The sequence below is a fragment of the Wyeomyia smithii genome, chromosome 3 (assembly GCF_029784165.1).
Source record: "Wyeomyia smithii strain HCP4-BCI-WySm-NY-G18 chromosome 3, ASM2978416v1, whole genome shotgun sequence".
Taxonomy (NCBI): Eukaryota; Metazoa; Arthropoda; class Insecta; order Diptera; family Culicidae; genus Wyeomyia; species Wyeomyia smithii.
Window position 1 is genome coordinate 213,066,824 of NC_073696.1, and position 18,936 is coordinate 213,085,759.

Below are 18,936 nucleotides of genomic sequence, written 5' to 3' on the forward strand. Positions count from 1 at the left end.
TTTTACATCAATTAATTTCATGAGTAGAACGACAAAAATCAAAACAAACAGACGCCATGTTGCCAAATATGTTGGTTGCGGTTACATGATATTTGACAGATAAGGTAGCGAACGGCTACGGCAGTGGTTTTCTTCGGCAGGTTTCTGCATAAGATTGAAGCAAAAAACCTGCCGAAGAAAATAACTGTCGAAGCCGTTCGCTACCCTAGATCCCTTCTATAGAAACTTCTAATCACAAGCTAAGACTAGCAGCATGCAACCGTTATTTTTAACCGAATGTTGAATTTATAGTTTCGGCGTTTTTGAATAGTTTCACTCCATAAATTTGCTGGCTGTACCTAATCACTAGACAATTTATTGTAACATTAATCTATTACCTGGTCGTACCCGATTTAACAATTCGGCACAATAACTTTCCATTATTGTGCGCTTAAAAATTCTGAATAGTATCAGGTTGTTTAGATAGGTTCCTATTTTTATGCATTCAAACGGTGCTTGAGAAACTTAAGGTCTTTCTCAACGCACCATAATGGCTTTTTACGCACCATAATGGCAGGTACTATAATGGGTGTTCGTAATTTGCGAACCTCTCTGCTTACGTCAGTTTAGTGATTTCTGTTTTTTTTTGGCAACACTTTTGTTCGAACCCGCAATCTCCGTTGTCTCCGGCAAGGTGTTTTGGCCAATTAAACTACTGGGTAAGGGTAACTCTTCCTAAGACCAATGTCGAATCACCCTCTACTATTGTGTTCCCGCATCTCAGCACGCCGCGATGAAACTGACTAGAATTAGAAAAAAAATTAGTTTTTTACTTATGTTGCCAAATTCAGTCTTTTCCTTGCGAAGTACATGAAAAGTCAAATCGACGTAAACAGAGTTGTCAAAGGGGTAGGTAACATATTACGAATTTTTCATTATAGCGTCAGCCATTATGGCGCGTAAAAAGCTGGATACAAATGACAAGTGTCGAATCAAACAGCACATTCCATCTTTTAACGTAAAATGAAACGGAATCCAAGCAAGGAAGGACCGATAGCTTCCTCCTGCATACTACAGCATTTTGGAAATGCCCCTTGAAATGCACTTATTTATTTTATTTTCCACAAATACCGGCACAAAAAGTCGCGTAACCACTCAAACTAAGTATACTTTTCTCTTTACTCGAAAAACATCGCGATCGTAATTAAATTTTCGTGAAAATCGGCAGAAATGGGCTAAAATTTTCCTTTTAGTAGGGTAACGGGGGTATTTTGGCCAGCTTTGGGAAGTGTTCGCACAGGTCATTAAAAAAAAACACAATTTTTCAACATAAATACCTACTCTATTATACCTTTGCTAAAAGCTAAGTGTCTTTTTTAATATACACCGTTCAACAATGCAACATATTGAAAAATATCCTAGAAATATCAAAATTTCTACGAAGTACTAAAAACATATTTTGGTCCACCAAATTTTTACTTTGGCCCACCTGTATATCTACAGACGTGTATGGAAATAGTTCGGACTAATTATATTTAAGATCATCATCGGTATTTTTAGTGGAAAAATAATGAGTTTGAGGAGAACATCCTTCTGCTGTGAATTTTGTAAATTTTAGGCACCTAAAAATGAAATGATTTGGCTTAAAGCGGTTTGACAGGCATTCTTATCTAATTTTATATCGTTAAATGTGATATATTAAGAAGTAATTACCTGTAAATTGTCACAAGCTGCTTCTTTGTTCACGTGGAGATGCCAAAACTTGGCATGGCCAAAATATGTTTGCTTCAGAAAGAGGCAAACATATTTCGGCCATGCGTTTAACCACTTTTTCAACTTTTTCCGACATGTTAGAGTATACAAACTGTTTCTATGACATTTTATTGATGTTACTACAACAACGAATTGTTTCAAAAGCATACATATTTGTTACAATAGCTACCGGACGTTGACTTGTGTATTACCACTTCTTCTTGACTTTGGGTTGACTCAGCCATGACTTTGAATATGCATAATTTCTAATATTTATTGAGTTTATCAGATAAAATGCGTAAAATGTTACCGGGTGGGCCAAAATATGCATGTGCGCCAAAATACTCCCGTCACCCTACAGCGCCTTGCAAAATAACGGTTTTTCCTTTTTTCTAGTTTCAAATCAACTGCGTGTGTCATGTCAAGTTGTGCGCCCGCTTTGGCAGTAGCATTTTGTTCAATTATGTGAACTTCACATTGGAAGTATATGTGTTTTCATTTCTAATGTGACATGCTCTCAGTGGTTTCAGCTGATCATCAAAGCTTTTCAAAGAGAAGATAATATGAAATGTACTAAAAATGTTTTGCTTAAATTGATCATTCTGTTGAATTTTATGGCATCAAAAATCAAAAATCTGGCAACCATGTACTGTTGACAATGATAAAATAATGCTTGGATCCCGCCCCGTTTCACCTTAAAAGGTGAAGTGTTGGTAATTAGATCGCCACGAAGACTTTGCGTGTGTGATAATATTTAATGCCAGTGAAAGCAGTGAAAACAAATAACTTTTCACCCATTTCCCACCTGTGCGTTCAGTCCGCTTTCGCAACGCAGTAAACAAGAGGTTCCAAGTTCTGTAACTATAAATTTAATGACTATCGGTTAACAGATGAAGGTAAATTACCAATCCGTTGTAAATCACATTTACAGCGAGCAAAGCTAGTGTTTTCCGTTTATTTGTATTTATTTACGAGCACAATCGTTAATCAACACACACTAGCGTACGTCAGTTCCACTTTTGTTTAAAGGACTGCGTTGATAGAATTGTTGCTCGATTTCAGGCAGAGTTCCCAGTCTTCTCGATATGATATTTTAGCAGTGCAGTATTTACGTGATGGTACGTTATTTTGACAACAGTGTTGCAGCACCCTTGAGAAAGTTTGGCATCACACACTGTGATGCAAAAGCTGCAGAAACGTGATCGAAATTGTTTTGACCCAAACAAAAATAATTTTAGAGCTGTATGTCTCCAGCGGAGTTCTTTCAATAATTATTGTTTGTTTGCAATTTTCAGATCAACTCACTTAACAGTGGGAAACAAATTTTACTCTTCTCATTTTTGCATATAGAAATCCTCTTTCTTTGGCAAAGTTATAGTAAATTTTATAAGAAACAATTTTGCAGAAGATAGTATACTTCTATTTGCTTATTTTCAAAGCTCTACAATGTTGTTTGTTACAATAAAACGCAAAATTTTATTGCAGAAAGTATATTTTTATCGCTTGTAGTTCTTGAATTATGGAAGATTTCGATTAAAGTATTGCACTAATTTACTAACAGATATCTACAAAACCTGCAAATATCTACAGACCCAACCATTTTTCAATTAAATAATAAGTCAAACAGCATTTAATTTAGACATAGGCATTTTTCTCCCGCTGTCTCTTGCATTCGAGAACAAGCACTCAAATATCGAATACTTAGCTCAGTTGTGGTCGCCCAATTCTGTTTTTACAAATTATGTTGCTGACATCATTCTTTCATCTGCCCACTTGAATGGACTTTTGTGAAGTTTTCTTTCGAATGTCCCTTTAAATCTATTTTTCCAGTATAATTTTTATAATGATTTTCTACAGTTTCTCAGAGTTGTACTCAGGTTTTTTTGATAACATAGTGTGTTTTGTCATATAGAACGATACTTTTGTACCATTTAAAGAGTGTAAATAAACATTATAAAAAGTTATATTGAAAAAACTTATTTTAAGGGGTATTCTATAGAAAACTCCACAAAAGTCCATTAAAATAAGTAGACACAATTATGATATCTTCGGCAAAGTGCCATAACTTTGCCGAACATAATGGAATTTTATATACGAAAATGAGATAAATAAAATTTAATCGTTTCTTTCTTTTAGGTAAATTAATCACAAAATTGCAACTTCTATAAAATGGAAAATAATCAATGAAAGGACTTCGCTTAGGTCACTACGACTCTCAAATCAATTTTTTTTTGGTCAAAATAATTTTGATCAGGTGCCGCTTTGAAAATAGTTCGCATCACTTAGAATGGGCAGATATCACGTGTTTCCGAAGAGATAAAGTGTTGCGGTATTCAGCAAATTCGTTCAGACTCAGGCTTCTGGATGGTGCTAAGTGTACTTAATTCGCCGTGTTCTGATCATAACTCCCGCGATTCTTACTTTCTAGAAACTGGTGGTAATGTCTACTAAGATATATTTCAACTTCGTGGGTATTGCTGAACGATGGACGCCGCTATCCACATGGCCACAAAACCTCTGTGTCACACACTTAATGTTGCATGTCGTATTCTGCTCAAATTAAAACACTTTTTCCGAATTAACACAGACATTTATAAATCAATCATTAAAAAGATATTGAAAACAAAATAATTTGAAATACTCAATTTCTTTTAAAAGATTCATTTGCTGAGTTGTTTAATACTGCAATTTTTGAAATAGGTGGACTTTCTATATAACTTCAGTTTATAAGACTCAATACAAGACACAGAACAGCGCCACGAAGTGGCGTTATTTCCAACCAAACTGTCCACAAACCAAACATTCAAGAGGTTCTAAACAAATTTGCTGAAGACCAAAGCTTTCTAAGCGGTTGGGTGCACGAGTACGAAACACGTGAGACTACATGCACACTAGCGCCACGTAGCAGAATTCTTTACCAAACTGTATAACAATCAGGAGCCCTTACCCTTATGGACAATTTTGCTGAAATCTACATCTTTCTAACTGGTTGGATGCATGAGATAAATTGAGTTCGAAATATTCGAAACTACATGCAGACTAACGCCGCGTTACGGTTTAATGTCGAATCAATTGCACCAATTTAAAGCCCTTGGCCTCTTCAACAACTTTGCTGAAGATCACAACTTTCTAAATGGTAGGATTCTCAAGATAAATTTTTCTTTTTTTTACTCCTTACTATAAGCTTACACGCGCCTTGTAGTGGCTGAATTTCTAAACAAACTTAATATACAGTTTGTTGAACAACCTTGCAAAATGATCGGATTCGCGAGATAAAATACACAAAACTGCAGACACACTAGCGCCGCTATGCGGTCAAATCAATTGCACAAGTCCTTGCTTTTAGCCCTTGACATATATAACAGCTTTGCTGAAGATCGCAAGTCTCTCTAAGCGGTGGAATTTTCGGAAAAAAATTAAGCTCAAAAAAAATTTTGAGTGCACACTAGCGCCGCGTTGCAACTAAACTCCGAACAATACTGTCCGTCGATCACAAGCTCTTGACCTTCTGAACAACTTTGATGAAGATCACTACTCTCTAGGTTACCGGGATGAGGCGAATAAGTTACATAAATCTGCTCATGATAGGTGAAGCTGAACTTTTCGGGGTGCTGCAATTTTCATACTGGGTGTTGCAATATTTAGTTAAGCGATTCCAAACTTATGGCAGGTAGTGTATGTACGTTATTAATCATTTTATTTCTTGTTAAAATTTATATGTGAAACTTTCAACATTGCTGAATGTTCAAAACAAATCATTCTGAGCAACTCAAAACTTAAAGGCTATTCTGAGGAAATTGAAAGCAAGATTTTTAAAAAAAAAGTTAAAAAGGTTGAGTATGAGATACGGACGCATGGTTAACGTAGAATTGCGACAGCCTGTCTTACGTCAATTAATTTCTCGCCGCAGGTTGGGGAATACACCCGATTCAGTGGTCTGAAGCGGTAAATTTCACTATTATTTCTCTTTCACCAAGGAGCGCTGCTTAAAGTGGCTGAAGCAGAATTGTTGGTAGACCTCTTCAACGTCCAAAGACAAAACGAACGGTTGTGTGCAAAGCCACGACCGCAAAGGTGAAAAAAAAACAAAAATTTGTTACATTACTTGCATTCGCGAGTGATCGCAAGCGATAAGTTCAAAGCAAACTTCTCCTTTTTAATGATTCTTTGAATGATAAACGTCATGGATACTATTTTTTATCAAGATGTTTTTATCAATAACTTTTATCTAACACTAATTTAGGAAATAATTTGATGGCCCGGATAAGTTTCAAAATTTCGTCTGGGGTCGTTTCCCGATTACAAAAATATCCATTTTGGGTGGTATTTGATCTGTTCTGGCCGTTTTTTCAAACCCAAAGTCACCATCTTGAATTTCAAAACAACGTCTGAAGTCGAAATTCGGCCTCTCATCTCGATATCATCTCGATTTTGGAAAATAAATATTGGGCCATTTGTCATACATTGGGTGGTATTCGGCCATTTTGAACTGTTTTCCGAACCATCTTGAATTTCAAAATGGCTCCTGGAGTCAGTCTCTTTGCATCATTCTGATTCCAGAAATAGGTACCCATATTTGGTAGTATTTGGTCATTTTTTATTGAATTCCAGGAACCGGAAGTTGTAACCATGGGTTTCAGAATGGTATCTGGGTTTTTTTTTCAGAGCTCTTGGCAATATTACGATCCTAGAATTGAACAGATAAGGGGCCATCCACATACCACGTGGACAGCTTTGGGGGGAGGGGTTTGGCTAATGTCCACGGTCCATACATTTTTTTCAAAATTTATATGGGCAGTTGTCCACGGAGGGGGAGGGGGGGGGTCAAACTCATTAAAAATGTGTCCACGTGGTATGTGGATGGCCCCTAAGGTGGATTTGGTCATTTTTTACTGAATTCCGGGAACCAGCAGTCGCCATCTCAAACTTCAGAATGGAGTCTGGAGTTTCCGGTCGCTGGGCATTATCTCTTTTCCGAAAATACCCATATTGGGCGGTGTTCGGCCATTTTAGACTGTTTTCCAGAAACCTGTAGTTGCAACCATGGATTTGTAAATTACGTCTGGAGGCGATTTCAGGTCGTGTATGAAATATCCATAATGAGTGGTATTTGATCTCGAACAGCAGAAGTCACCATCATGAATTTCAAAACGGCGTCTGCAGTACATTTTTGGCACCAGGGATTATCTCGATTCCATGTTGAGCATATTGGCCCGAATGGCATTGTAGGTTGTTTCACAGCAACCGGAAGGCACCAATTTGAAAGTAAAAATGGCATCTGGGGTCTGTAAATATCATTATGGTTCTAAAAGTAGCAATAGTGGATGATATTTGGTCTTGTTTTCAGCACTGATTGGCTGATATCATCGTTTAAAACATTGGTTCTAAATAATTTTCCAATCGATTGTTATAAAAGACAGGGAATCTGTAGAAAACTGAGTTATTAGCAATTGAACTTGGACTTGGAGCTTTCAACAAAGTTGGTTTGAAGATGCAATTTAGAAAAATTACTGCTAACAACAAAATCAGAAAAACTTTCCCTTGACTTGAAAGGAATTCAGTAATATAAACAATCAATGCTCCTTAAATGTAATGAAAAACGATAGCAATTTACCGTTTTGACATGACTTTGCTCGCCTATCGCGGTTATCAATAATTTCTATGGCTAACAACACATATTCCATTCCAATACTTCATTTACGCGTTTCCAAAAACAAAATAACTGTACTTTTGAAAATTGTTGGCAACACCGTCTGACAGACACGACTCTGTACACGTTAAAATAGTGTTGAGTAATTTCCAACTTCATAGACTTTCAAAGATATGCTATGTTTCTTACAAGTATAAAATGCATGTGAATTTATATAACAGACAACTTAGAAAAATAACTCTCTTTTCTAGTGGTTGGATTATTTGAACTCTTTGGGCAAAATTAAACCATGTAGAGTTCAGAATGTAAGCATGATTTTTTATAACTACTAAATAAAACAGCTCCCCTTAAGTTACGTTCGTAACTTAGAGGTAAAGTGAGCGTCAAGAAAAGAACACAACCACTGAAAAGATGATAGTATAATTTTATGGTAACACTGATCAACAACAGGTTTTACTCTAAGACTCCAACTGGAAAAAAGCCGTCTACGAAAAGCGCCAAAAAGCCACTGAGTAATTGCTCACCGGATTCGTTGTTCCTCAGCCAGAAAGGCTATAAACTTTCTTTTTTTCCAGTGTGAGATTCATTGGAAATTTTTTAACTAATTTGAAGGCTAGTGTAATTCAGATATTGCCAATTAAACTATTTACTGTTCACTTTTTCTTTTCATAAATAATGTTTATGAATTTTCTTCTACTATATTTTAAACTACTACGTGTTTTCGAAAAACTGACCACGCTCTTTGTTCAAATAAATACATTACAATATTGGTTACATCAATTGATTATGCTGTGAATAACTGTTTACCTTTTTTCCCATGGTTCCAAAAAAACAGCCTTCGTAACACTGATACGGTACCAAAAGGTAATGATAACTGTTGATGTTCACTTGGCTTTCTATGCGTTTCAAATTAAGTTAACCAGAAAAAATACCACCCCGGGAAACAGTTGACTGTAACAATAGCTAAATATCAGAGAACTTGCTTTCAATTTGAACTAAACGCTAATCTACCAAGACCACGTTTACCAACCGACGCAAACATTGTTGTGAATCGCAAGCAGAAACCGTAGATCTTTTTCCACAGTTAGGAGCAATTGTTAATAATGTAAAATATGTAAATAAACCCTAGAATCGTTTGAACTGAAAAAAAAACACTGACGCACTGCGCTGCAGATCAAAAGTTACCCAAACCGGATGCGGCCAGAGAAAGGACAGATTGGTTTTACCGTAACGACCGGACATGACTGCGAAGAGGCCTCTGGTTCTCGGACGATTTGTATACCAACTTTCTACTATTCCGTTGTCAAATCGACTTCCTAGTATGCGGCTAAGTTTTGTATGGAAAATCTGCAAACAGTGTTGTTATTCGCCCTGAACTCTGCAACTGAACGTATCTCTGTGTATTCTACTTGTCCTTCAGAGGTTAGCAAAAAAACTTGCGCTTGAAGATTACGACTGTAACTGCTGGCAAAAACACGAACTAAATCGGGGTGATACGGTGTTAAATAGTTAATTGTTTATAATTTATATACAAATATGACGGAGCAACACATACTTCGAACTGATATCGAGGTGTGGTGAATGCGAACGAAATAAATAAATAGAAGAAAAATATAAAACAAGAAAAAAAACGAAGTAAGAACACGTGAATTTGAATCGTGCTTTAAATGTTTAGATAACGATATTAACTAACAAACTAGAGCAGCAGACGAACGTCTAAGCGATGGAACACCGAAAACTGAAGAAAAGAAAAAAACCGTAAAAACTATTTTATAGAAAAAAAAGAAGGATCAATAAAAAAATAAATCCAATGCAAAACTAACCGCTTTCCTGGCTGCGCCGTGATTCGACGCAAGAGATATCACCGCCTTCTAACCGACTCCCGAATGATTAATAATTAATTTATAAACAAGCGGTTCTGGCCTGGGGGACCAAACGGACGAACGAACGACCGACTGAACTAAATTGCGCCAATAAATCGCTTCGCCGCAACGAGATTAGCTTCTAAAATCTACCCAGCCCGCAGCATAACGAAATGAAAACAGTATTCTGGCGGGCGAATGCTGCCACACCGAAGAACGGGCTGAGCTGAAGGGGATTAAAACCGCGCTCTATCGCGGTGGGGTTACTGTCAGGACACGGAGCGGGGACGTTGCTTTTTGGTAAATTAATGGACTTAGCAGGGCGAGCAAAGATTATAAATTTAACAGCGAGTGCGATTCTTCCGCTTTTCACTGCGAACGATTGCGGAACGTTAATGGTCCACGTTCCGGAGCAGGATTTTCCGGGAGGCAGAGATTGTGCATTGACTGAAAATTAAATTACGGCACCCCAGTCACCTAAGATAAGTGCTTAATTTTGTGCGGGGTGATGCGTCAACGAGCGTCACTATTTGATAAGTACTTGATAGATGACACTGGTTTTAATTATCGATTCAATCCCTTGTAGCTTCATTTCGCTGATTGCTGTTGCCTAATGAAAATAATAGCACATCTTAGTTACTCTAATCAAACGTAGAAGCGACGACCTCGGCGAACAATTATTCTCCGGTTTTTTGACGCACCTCTGCGTTTACTAGGGGCACCAAAATTCACGGGAATATTCAAAAAGCTAGAATCTTATTAGTGCAATTTTTTTCGCTTTTGTCAACCAGTGTTATGTATTTTGTAATTTTTTTTTAAGTAAAAAAGTAATTTCAAATTTACTTACCGATTCAGTCGAGTGGTCCAGATTTATTTCGAAGAAAAATAGCGAAATTCGACGGTGAATTCGACAAATCAGAGCGATGAGATGAATATAGGAGCGGTTCCTCTTCCCCGAGCGATCGGGCGAGATTCTTGCCGTCAAGACTCCCGCTCATTTGTCGATTTGAAAGCAGACCTCTTCATTTGAGTACCTCCAGGTGTATTTTTATCTTGAAGGTTGACGGGTAAAAATCTGGTTTAAAATAAAAATTTGTTCGAAAAACTATCACATTTGAAACAAATCTTTTTTTTCAATTGTCTCCAAGATTTTTTTTCATCTTTTATTATTTTATTGTTTTATGGTTTTGCGATATAAATTTATTTGCCGATGACACTGTTCTGTTCAATGCAGCACAAAATCCAAACGATATTGTTGCATTTTTGAATCAACATTTACATTATCTGGCGAATTGGTTAAAATTTAAACAGCTTAAATTAAATATTAGTAAAACACAGTACACGCAAAACTTTTTCTTTTTACTTAAGAAGTAATAGCGCAAAATTGCCTTTTAGGTAACAAATCCATTACTTAAAAGGCAATGAAACTCTTCCCCAGTCAAGTAACAACACATACTGCCATATATTTAGCAAGATATCTAAAACACATACTCATTGGTTCATGGAAACTCATTTGTACCTGTTTGAAAATACAAAACTCGTGCCCATCCAGAACAATATTCGCAACTTCGGCAACTCTGTTCAGACAGTATAACATATTTTCATTTCAAGTAAACACTGGGGGACGAAACGACAGTGTTTCTAATTAGACATTTGAGATTGACGAGTGAGATTCTCATTATGTGTGGATAAAGAGGACAAAATGAATCTGATCGTTGCATCAATACAAAGGCAGCGAGTGAAGTCTTGCTAACACATGCATTGCGGTGCTTGGCTGTATGTTCTCCTGCAGAAACACATACAAGCGTGTGCCCGTCATAATTTTTATTACTTTTGGTTTGTTACTCTTTGTGTATAATGCGCAGTCATAAGACACAATAAGTAATAAAAAATTGCCCTAAAGTAATAAAATGTTCCCCGTTTGCGTTGGGTGTACAGATTGCGACTAAACGCGAATCCGTAATGAAATGCTGGCTTGGTGCATTGGTTTCTTAGAAAAAACAGATACATGGTTATGCCATGTTCAGATTACGCCACATATCACCTGGTTTCGCCAGATGATATCGGATATCACTTCGGGGGTTCACACTACAGTGAGATGATATGGTTCGACATTTGCTTTGGTAATTGAAAAGAGAAAAAAAAACAAAAAACAGGTCAAAGCAAAAACAAGACAACAAAAGCAATGCAATTAGGATAGAGATGTCAGCTAGTTGACTATCACCAACGCGAACTATGCAATTGTCAAGATGTACGGGATGACAAAAGTAAAAATATTTGCTTCCTTCTTTTTTGCATGCAACACGAACTAAGAAATTTGTGAGGTTGCGACAAATGTCTTTTGGCCGTGTTGCCAACTGCTGCAGATCTGGTTTTTATTGGTTTTTGAACATGATTATTATTATTTATTGGATTATTAATCCAACTAAAGTCTTAATGAATAAAATTATATCCGCGATATCATGATGCCGAGGTGATATGGATGGTGACATGGCCCCGATAGGATGAATGCGCGTGCGGTGAGAGAGATAGTGTGGTGGAAGGGACTACTTCGGCTGCCGTTGAGTTGAGTGAGAGTAGGATTTCATTTACTTTTTTCGTTTGACAAAAAAATCACGATCATCAGCCAAACGAATAAGAACAGATCAGGATTGTTCGTTTGGTGAATATTGTCCGAAAAACTTCATATACCAAGTTGTATACCAACAACAATACTTATTTACTCGCATACTAAATAAAATTGCCTTTTAGGTAACAAATCCATTACTAAAAAAGGCAATGAAATTCTTCCCCAGTCAAGTAACAACACATACTGTCATATATTTAGCCACATGCAAAATTTTTCTGTCGAAAAATGCTCCCTTTCTGTCGCAAGTCAAAAAAAAATCACACACAGTCGCATATGTTGCACATGTTAGGCCTCTGATAGGCTGAATGCCAACGCAAGCGATCGGGCGAGATTCTTGCCGTAGGTAAATGAACAACCGTAAGTAGAGCTGTTCATTAACCTACGGCAAAAATCTCGCCCCATCGCTCGTGTTGACGTTCAGCCTGGCAGAGGCCTTACAAGTTTCTTCTATAGACTGTTCCGAAAATTATAAATACATCTTCTTTCTTGAATAAAACAAAAAATACAGGATTTTTCGGGTCATTTTATTCTGAAATATAGATAATAAGTGTTTTCTTTCCAGTTTCAATTCAAGTTGGGATTATTTCTCGTAGGATACGCGAGTTCTCTAACTTTTCTCTTAACACTACTCATAAGCTTTTGCACAGTGTGTTCTCCGACCATTTTTACCACTTTAAGCCAATCTTTTTTAAATTTTTCAACATTATCCGCTGGTTTGACATATTTCCTCAGCTTTGCCTTGGTCAAAGCCCAAAAAGTTTCAATAGGGCGAATTTCAGGGCAGTTTGGAGGATTCATCTCCTTTGGGACACATGTGACATTATTTGTTTTATACCAACCTAGTGCATCCTTAGAGTAATGGCAGGAAGCAAGATCGGGCCAAAAGATTGGAGGATTGTTATGCCGCTTAACCATGGGTTACAACCTTTTCTGCAAACACTCTTTCACGTAAATTTTATCATTCATTGTGTCATTCGTAATGAATGGACGAGATATTTTCCCACATTCACAATTGGCCTGCCAAGCCATTACCTTCTTGCCGAATTTTTCGGTGTAAATGGCTTTCACTGGTCCAGGGACATCCTTTCCCTTCGGTGATGTATAAAATTGCGGTCCTGTCAGAGTCTTAGAGCCCAGTTTTATGTAGGTTCCGTCATCCATGATAAAACACCCCATTATTTTGGGCAGAAGTTTGTCATAAAGCTTCCGAGCTCTCGGTTTCACAGATTCAGCTTGTTTTGGATTTCGTTTTGGCTGCTTCTGCTTCCGACGGGTCTGCAGACCCATTCTTCCCTTGGCACGCATAACGTTACTCGCCGAGGTTCCAAGCTTTCTCGCCACATCTCGTACTGATACTGAAGGATGCCGCTTGTAGTATTCCTTAACTTTTTCGTCCATTGTGGGATCAACAGGCCCGGGTTTTCTACCACGTCTTGGGGCATCAGTAAATGTGCACTCTTCACAATACTTCCGCAATGCGGTTTGAACTGCTCCGACACTTATACCTTCTTCCCTGGCTAATTTTTTTATAGAAAGACCACTCACGGTGCCCCATTTGTGCACAATTCGCTTTCTTTGCTCGGGAGAAAGGTCACGCATTTTCAAAATTTCGCACTAAATGTTAGAAAAAATGACAGCATCTGTTTCTTTTGGATGTAAACAACAGGACGCAGCCAACGTTTGGTTGAATACTGCACGTTATTTGAAATGACGGTTGATCGTAAGTGTATTTATAATTATCGGAACGGTCTATATCTCCAATTCATCCGGTGTGCGTGTATTAGTTCGCTCGTTGTATGCATTTTTTTTTGTGTGGACCCCACTGCGACCAGTAGTTGTTTGATCTGTTGTGGCATTGTCCGGACGTTTTTGCTGTTTGCACATTTGTGTTTTTTTTACCATTTTGCAGTGCTTCTCATTGAGAAGTAACCTGCTCCGTGTTATAGTGCTTTTTTTGTCTTCTCCTTCAGACTTAGTAACCTACTTCCTTCCTTATCGACCATATCATATCCTCCTGCAGGCTATCACTCTAAAAGCATATAACGTGCTATAGTCTTTGATATTATCGAAGCTTTAGACGAGAGGTTATTAAATCTGGAGAGAAGATTTTGTGTGGAAGAGCCTGAGAAATAAACCCATACTTAAAAGTCCTTTCTGCGAACGAATGGTTTGGTTCTACTAAGATTCGAACCTATCACCATTCGCTTGTCAAAGCGGACTCTGTAACCTTGCGGCTACGAAGCTCGACGAGCTGTATGCATACGGAGTAGCTAAAAAATATGACAAGAGCTGCCAAGCAGTATTTTCTCCGTCATAGGGTATGCAAACGTTGATGATTTCAAAGACTTGAAATGCGCTCAAAAATGACATCACGATCTGTAAACTGCGTTAGAGAAAAACAAAAACATTCGCTTTCTTGCAAGCTACCTACAACACATAATCATTGGTTCTTGGAAACTCATTTGGACCTGTTTGAAAAAACAAAACTTGTGCCCATCCAGAACAATATTCGCAAATTCGGCAACTCTGGTCAGACAATATTACATATTTCTATTTCAAGTAAACACTGGGGGACGAAACAAAAGTGTTTCTAATTAGACATTTGAGGTTGACGGTTTAGATTCTGATTATGTGTGGATGAAGGGGACAGAAATGAACCTGATTATTGCATCAATACAAATGCAGCGAGTAAAGTCTTGCTAACACATGCATTGCGGTGCTTGGCTGTATGTTCTCCTGCAGAAACACATACAAGCGTGTGGCCGTCATAATGTTTATTACTTTTTGTTTATTGCTTTTTGTGTATAATGCGCAGTCATAAGACACAAAAAGTAATAAAAAATTGCCCTAAAATAATAAATGTTCCCCGTTTGCGTTGCGTTTAGGATCTCTCTCGTAGTTCTGGATCGTTATCCAGAGCAAATTCTGATAAGCCAAGTCCAGATAATTTTCGGGTTGGAAACGTTCTTGATGAACCTTGGATCCATGTTTTTGGAATAACTTTTTTTTTAATTTATTTTCAAATTATTGGTATTCTATTGAAGCCCAAGTAACAGTTTCATTGCCTTACAGCTTTATTTGTGTTTTATTATTGTTTTATGAAAGCTACGATTATTTCTTTAAGTTTTATGATGTATTTATCAGAATACTGCTGGTTTTATATCACTGCTGTGTTTATAGCATCTTCCACATCGTTTTCAAAGCAATAGAAAAACTTCACTTTTATTCAATTCTGTTTGCTCTGAACATATGTTTTGTAATGACTATATATCTCTTAATACGGCTACGAAATAAAGCTTTTATAGAACCATCAATATTTTTTTATTGTGGTTTTAAAACAGAGCATGATATCGCTACTTATCTGCAATATAGTTGCCGCATAACTATAACTTTCAAAATTAAACTAGATAGATTTCTCTGTTAAATCATAATATATATTTAAAGTACATTCATATTTAGTTTCAAAATGAATAACAATAAGTGGAGGAAAATAAAAAGTAGTGGTTATTTCAAGCGGAAAGTGAAGCAGAATTTTCTTAAAATTCTCAACTCTGACACATTGAACAAGCCGTCAACGATGAGGCAGCCAAATGGCCAAGTTGGCGATAATTGTTCAGATCAATCAGACAGAGAACCTACGAATTACAAGGAAGCAAAATCATATCCGGTTCCAATGAAATTCCACCAGAAAGTTCGGAATACGAGGAGACATTTAGTGGTTTATTAAATAACGGTAAAGAACTCGAAGATAATTCCGAAGACTTGGATGATGCCTTCCTTGAAAATCTACGGTTGCTAACTGATTTTCGAACTTGGGCTATTACCTTCAATATAAAGCAAACCGCACTGAAGGTTCTCCTTAGAATACTGAACTGTCGTCTTTCTGATGTTCTTCCGAAAGATCCTCGAACACTTCTGAAAACTCCAAAGGAAGCATCAATTCAACAAATTGGAGGTGGCATGTATTGGCATAACGGATTCAAAACCTGCATTGAACAAATCTTCTCAGAAATTGAATCACCGCTTAGTATTTCCATAAAAATATATATAGATGAACTACCAATCTACAACAGCTCACGAGATGAATTCTGGCCCATACTATTCAATATCCATACAAAGCCTTCCATTCAGCCGATGATTGTGGGCATATACTGCGGAAAGCACAAACCTACAGACATAGTTTCTTTTCTCGAACCATTTGTCGAGAAAATGGAAGAGGTTATCAGAAATGGGATTATTGTCAATGATCAAAAAATTACAGTGGAAATTCGTTGTTTCATATGCGATTCACCAGCAAGGGCATTTGTCAAAGGTATTATTCCGATATAAGTTTAAATAGAATGAAATAACCCAAGAAATTTATATACATAGGTGTGGCAAACTTCAATGCCCAAAATGGATGTTTGAAGTGCACAACTGTTGGCGAATACTCGTACCTATCGCACTGCAACTTTTTTCCTAGAAGCGGGTGTAGGGAACGCACGGATGCAGGATTTCTAACCAAGACATACGGTTCACATCACAAGACAGATACACCTCTCCTAAGATTGCCAATCGGTATGATAGAAGACTTCCCAGTGGGAGACTCTCTTCATCTTCTTGATCTTGGTGTGATGAAAAAGTTATTAATCGGCTGGCGTGATGGAAATATCGGTACATACAGAACAAAATGGTCATCTAAAATAACATCAGAGGTTTCCAAAAAGCTGCTGCAAATAAGAACTCCTGTAGAGATACACCGATCGGTACGAGGTTTAGATTGTTTGGCCCATTGGAAGGGTTCTGAATACAGGACGTTCCTCCATTATATTTCAATTGTGGTGCTGAAGCCAGTTTTACCTGCTGAATTCTACGAACACTTTCTTGTGTTTTTTTGTGTTATAACTATTTGCTCTTCAGAAGAATACAAACAGTACTTGGACTTGGCCCATGAACTTTTGATGCACTTTATTGAGCATTTTAAAAAATTGTATTTGGCAGGACTACGTTACCAGCAATATTCATAACCTTAGTCATCTTGTGGATGAAGTTAAAAAGTTTGGTACATTGCAAACCTTCAATGCTTATCCTTTCGAAAGTAAACTGTATCAAATCAAAAATTTGATCCGCACTGGACGAAACCCATTAGCTCAAATTGCGAGACGGTTGAGTGAGTTCAATCAGTTGTTGAAAAATATGCGTTCGAACGCTAATATAAGAAACTCGCAACCAGCATTGAGAAAACAAATAAATATGGATAGGGCCGAGTCGTTAGAAAACGACACAAGATATTATGCAAAAATAGAATGGAAGGACTTCTCACTCAGTAATGATCAGGTTAACAAATGGTTCTTGACAAATTCTAACGAAGTAGTTGGTTTCACATGTGTTGCTGCTCAAAATGAATCACTGGAAATAAATGGCAAAGCTTTGAGAGAACTAAAGTGTTTTTTTGAAACACCTATTCGCTCAACCTATCTACACATTTATAATTCAGACTGTTTGGAAATGTCATCTAAGCGATATACAATCGACGATATTAAATGTAAAATGGTATTGATACCCTGTAACGAAGAGGGCGAAGCTGTTTTTATTCCACTACTTCATACTTTGCAATAACATTAAGCTAATGTTTGTCACATTTCAGAAGAAAATAAACTAAACATAAAATGAATGCAGAATTGTAACAAAAATAATGAGAAAATAACATATTAAACATTGTTGCTGCTCCTCATGGGGTTACATCAAGCAATTTTATTTGTCTGCGTGTTATCCTTTTGGACAACATATTTAAGGTTTTTTGGCCGGTTCTTATGCTTGGATGAATTTTTAACTCCCAATCTTTGCTTACTGTTTTTCATCACTCTCTTGAAGAATTCTTCACAGTTCACCTTAGTAAAGTCTTTCTCAGCGAGCAAAATCAATTTCAAAAACAAAGCACGGAAGTTCTTGTAGAATTCAGGGAATTCAGGGGTACCTTACTGGCACATTCCGATCCCTCTGCGCTATGCGATCTATTTTCATTTGCACCGCGGCTTTTTCCGGTCCATGAACATTCTGTTAGAAACTCTCGCGTCATGAAATAATCAATCAGTTTGTAACAGCAATCAACACCATTTGACTTTCCATTTGAACCGCAGATGAAGCTCATGTTTGAAACAATTTCACCAAATATAGCATCGTCTTTCAAATTCTCCTCCAGTTCGGTAAGCTCTGATGCTGTGTTAATAGGCTTTGAAAACACATTGGTACGCTTAGCAGAAGGATTAGCGGACGGTCTATTATTCAAAACAGCTTGTGCAAGGTATTCAATACTGGTTTGCATCGTTGCAATGCACTGTACTATTTTTATTTGTTCGTTACGAATGCTAGTGAGATTTAATAAGATGGTGTCCAAAACATTGTTGGCACGATCATCGTTTCCTGCATCGATTTCCTGTGGGATGATTACAATTGAGTCTCCATTGTCCACATCTGCTTCTTCAGTCAGCAACAGCACGGTGTCCGGCTCAGGTTCAAATGAAGGGTTCTTAAAATCATATTATTAGCTTAGCTTAACATACATTACATAGAAAATTTAAAAGTTTCTTACCAGATCATTGTCTCTGTAGATTGCTTGCTCCTGCTTGTCGTTATCCAGCCGTTCAATTGATCGATTGAAATCTTTCAGTACGCTAACATCTCCTAAGATGTTTGTTTGCTGAAGTCGCGGTCTTTTTACTCGAGTAGGGGGAATGAAAACCAAATTTTCGTCTGCTTCTGTGTCCGATGCAGATTCCATTTTTCGTATTTCTTCTTCCGCTGCTTCGCGATCATTGAAGACTCGTTTGTTGACACAATTAATCCGCTCCCAGTTTGCAGCAGGAACAGAATTCTCGTCGTGCAACAGTTTTGCCACGGCACTCTTCTTCGGCCACAACAAAACACCGTTTTGTTCCCATCTCGCGGGCACAACAGTTAAACAGGTTCCGCCTTTTTCGGTTGTCTGAACTACTTTGAATGGCATTTTAAACTAATAGCAAGTTAAAACAAACAATAAAATACAGAGAAAAGAAAAGCAGCGAGCGGATACCAACTTTGTTTTG

The 18,936-nt window shown here is 37.4% G+C and overlaps 2 protein-coding genes across 2 annotated transcripts in view; one reads left to right on the forward strand and one right to left on the reverse strand.

Annotated features, from left to right (window-relative positions):
• The window catches only part of LOC129726594 (furin-like protease 2), a 728,980-nt gene extending 720,324 nt beyond the window's left edge, over positions 1–8,656 (forward strand). Inside the window, exon 18 of the transcript XR_008728366.1 lies at positions 3,868–8,656. The gene's annotated coding sequence lies outside the window, so the exon portion shown is untranslated. The remainder of the gene's footprint in view (positions 1–3,867) is intronic.
• Positions 8,657–17,449: 8,793 nt separating this feature from the next.
• Positions 17,450–18,936, reverse strand: LOC129726598 (uncharacterized). Its single transcript, XM_055683500.1, has 2 exons — positions 18,444–18,936; positions 17,450–18,380 (listed from the first exon to the last, which is right to left on the reverse strand). The coding sequence occupies exons 1-2, from the start codon at positions 18,855–18,857 to the stop codon at positions 17,778–17,780; spliced, it is 1,017 nt and encodes a 338-aa protein (XP_055539475.1). The 5' UTR covers positions 18,858–18,936; the 3' UTR covers positions 17,450–17,777.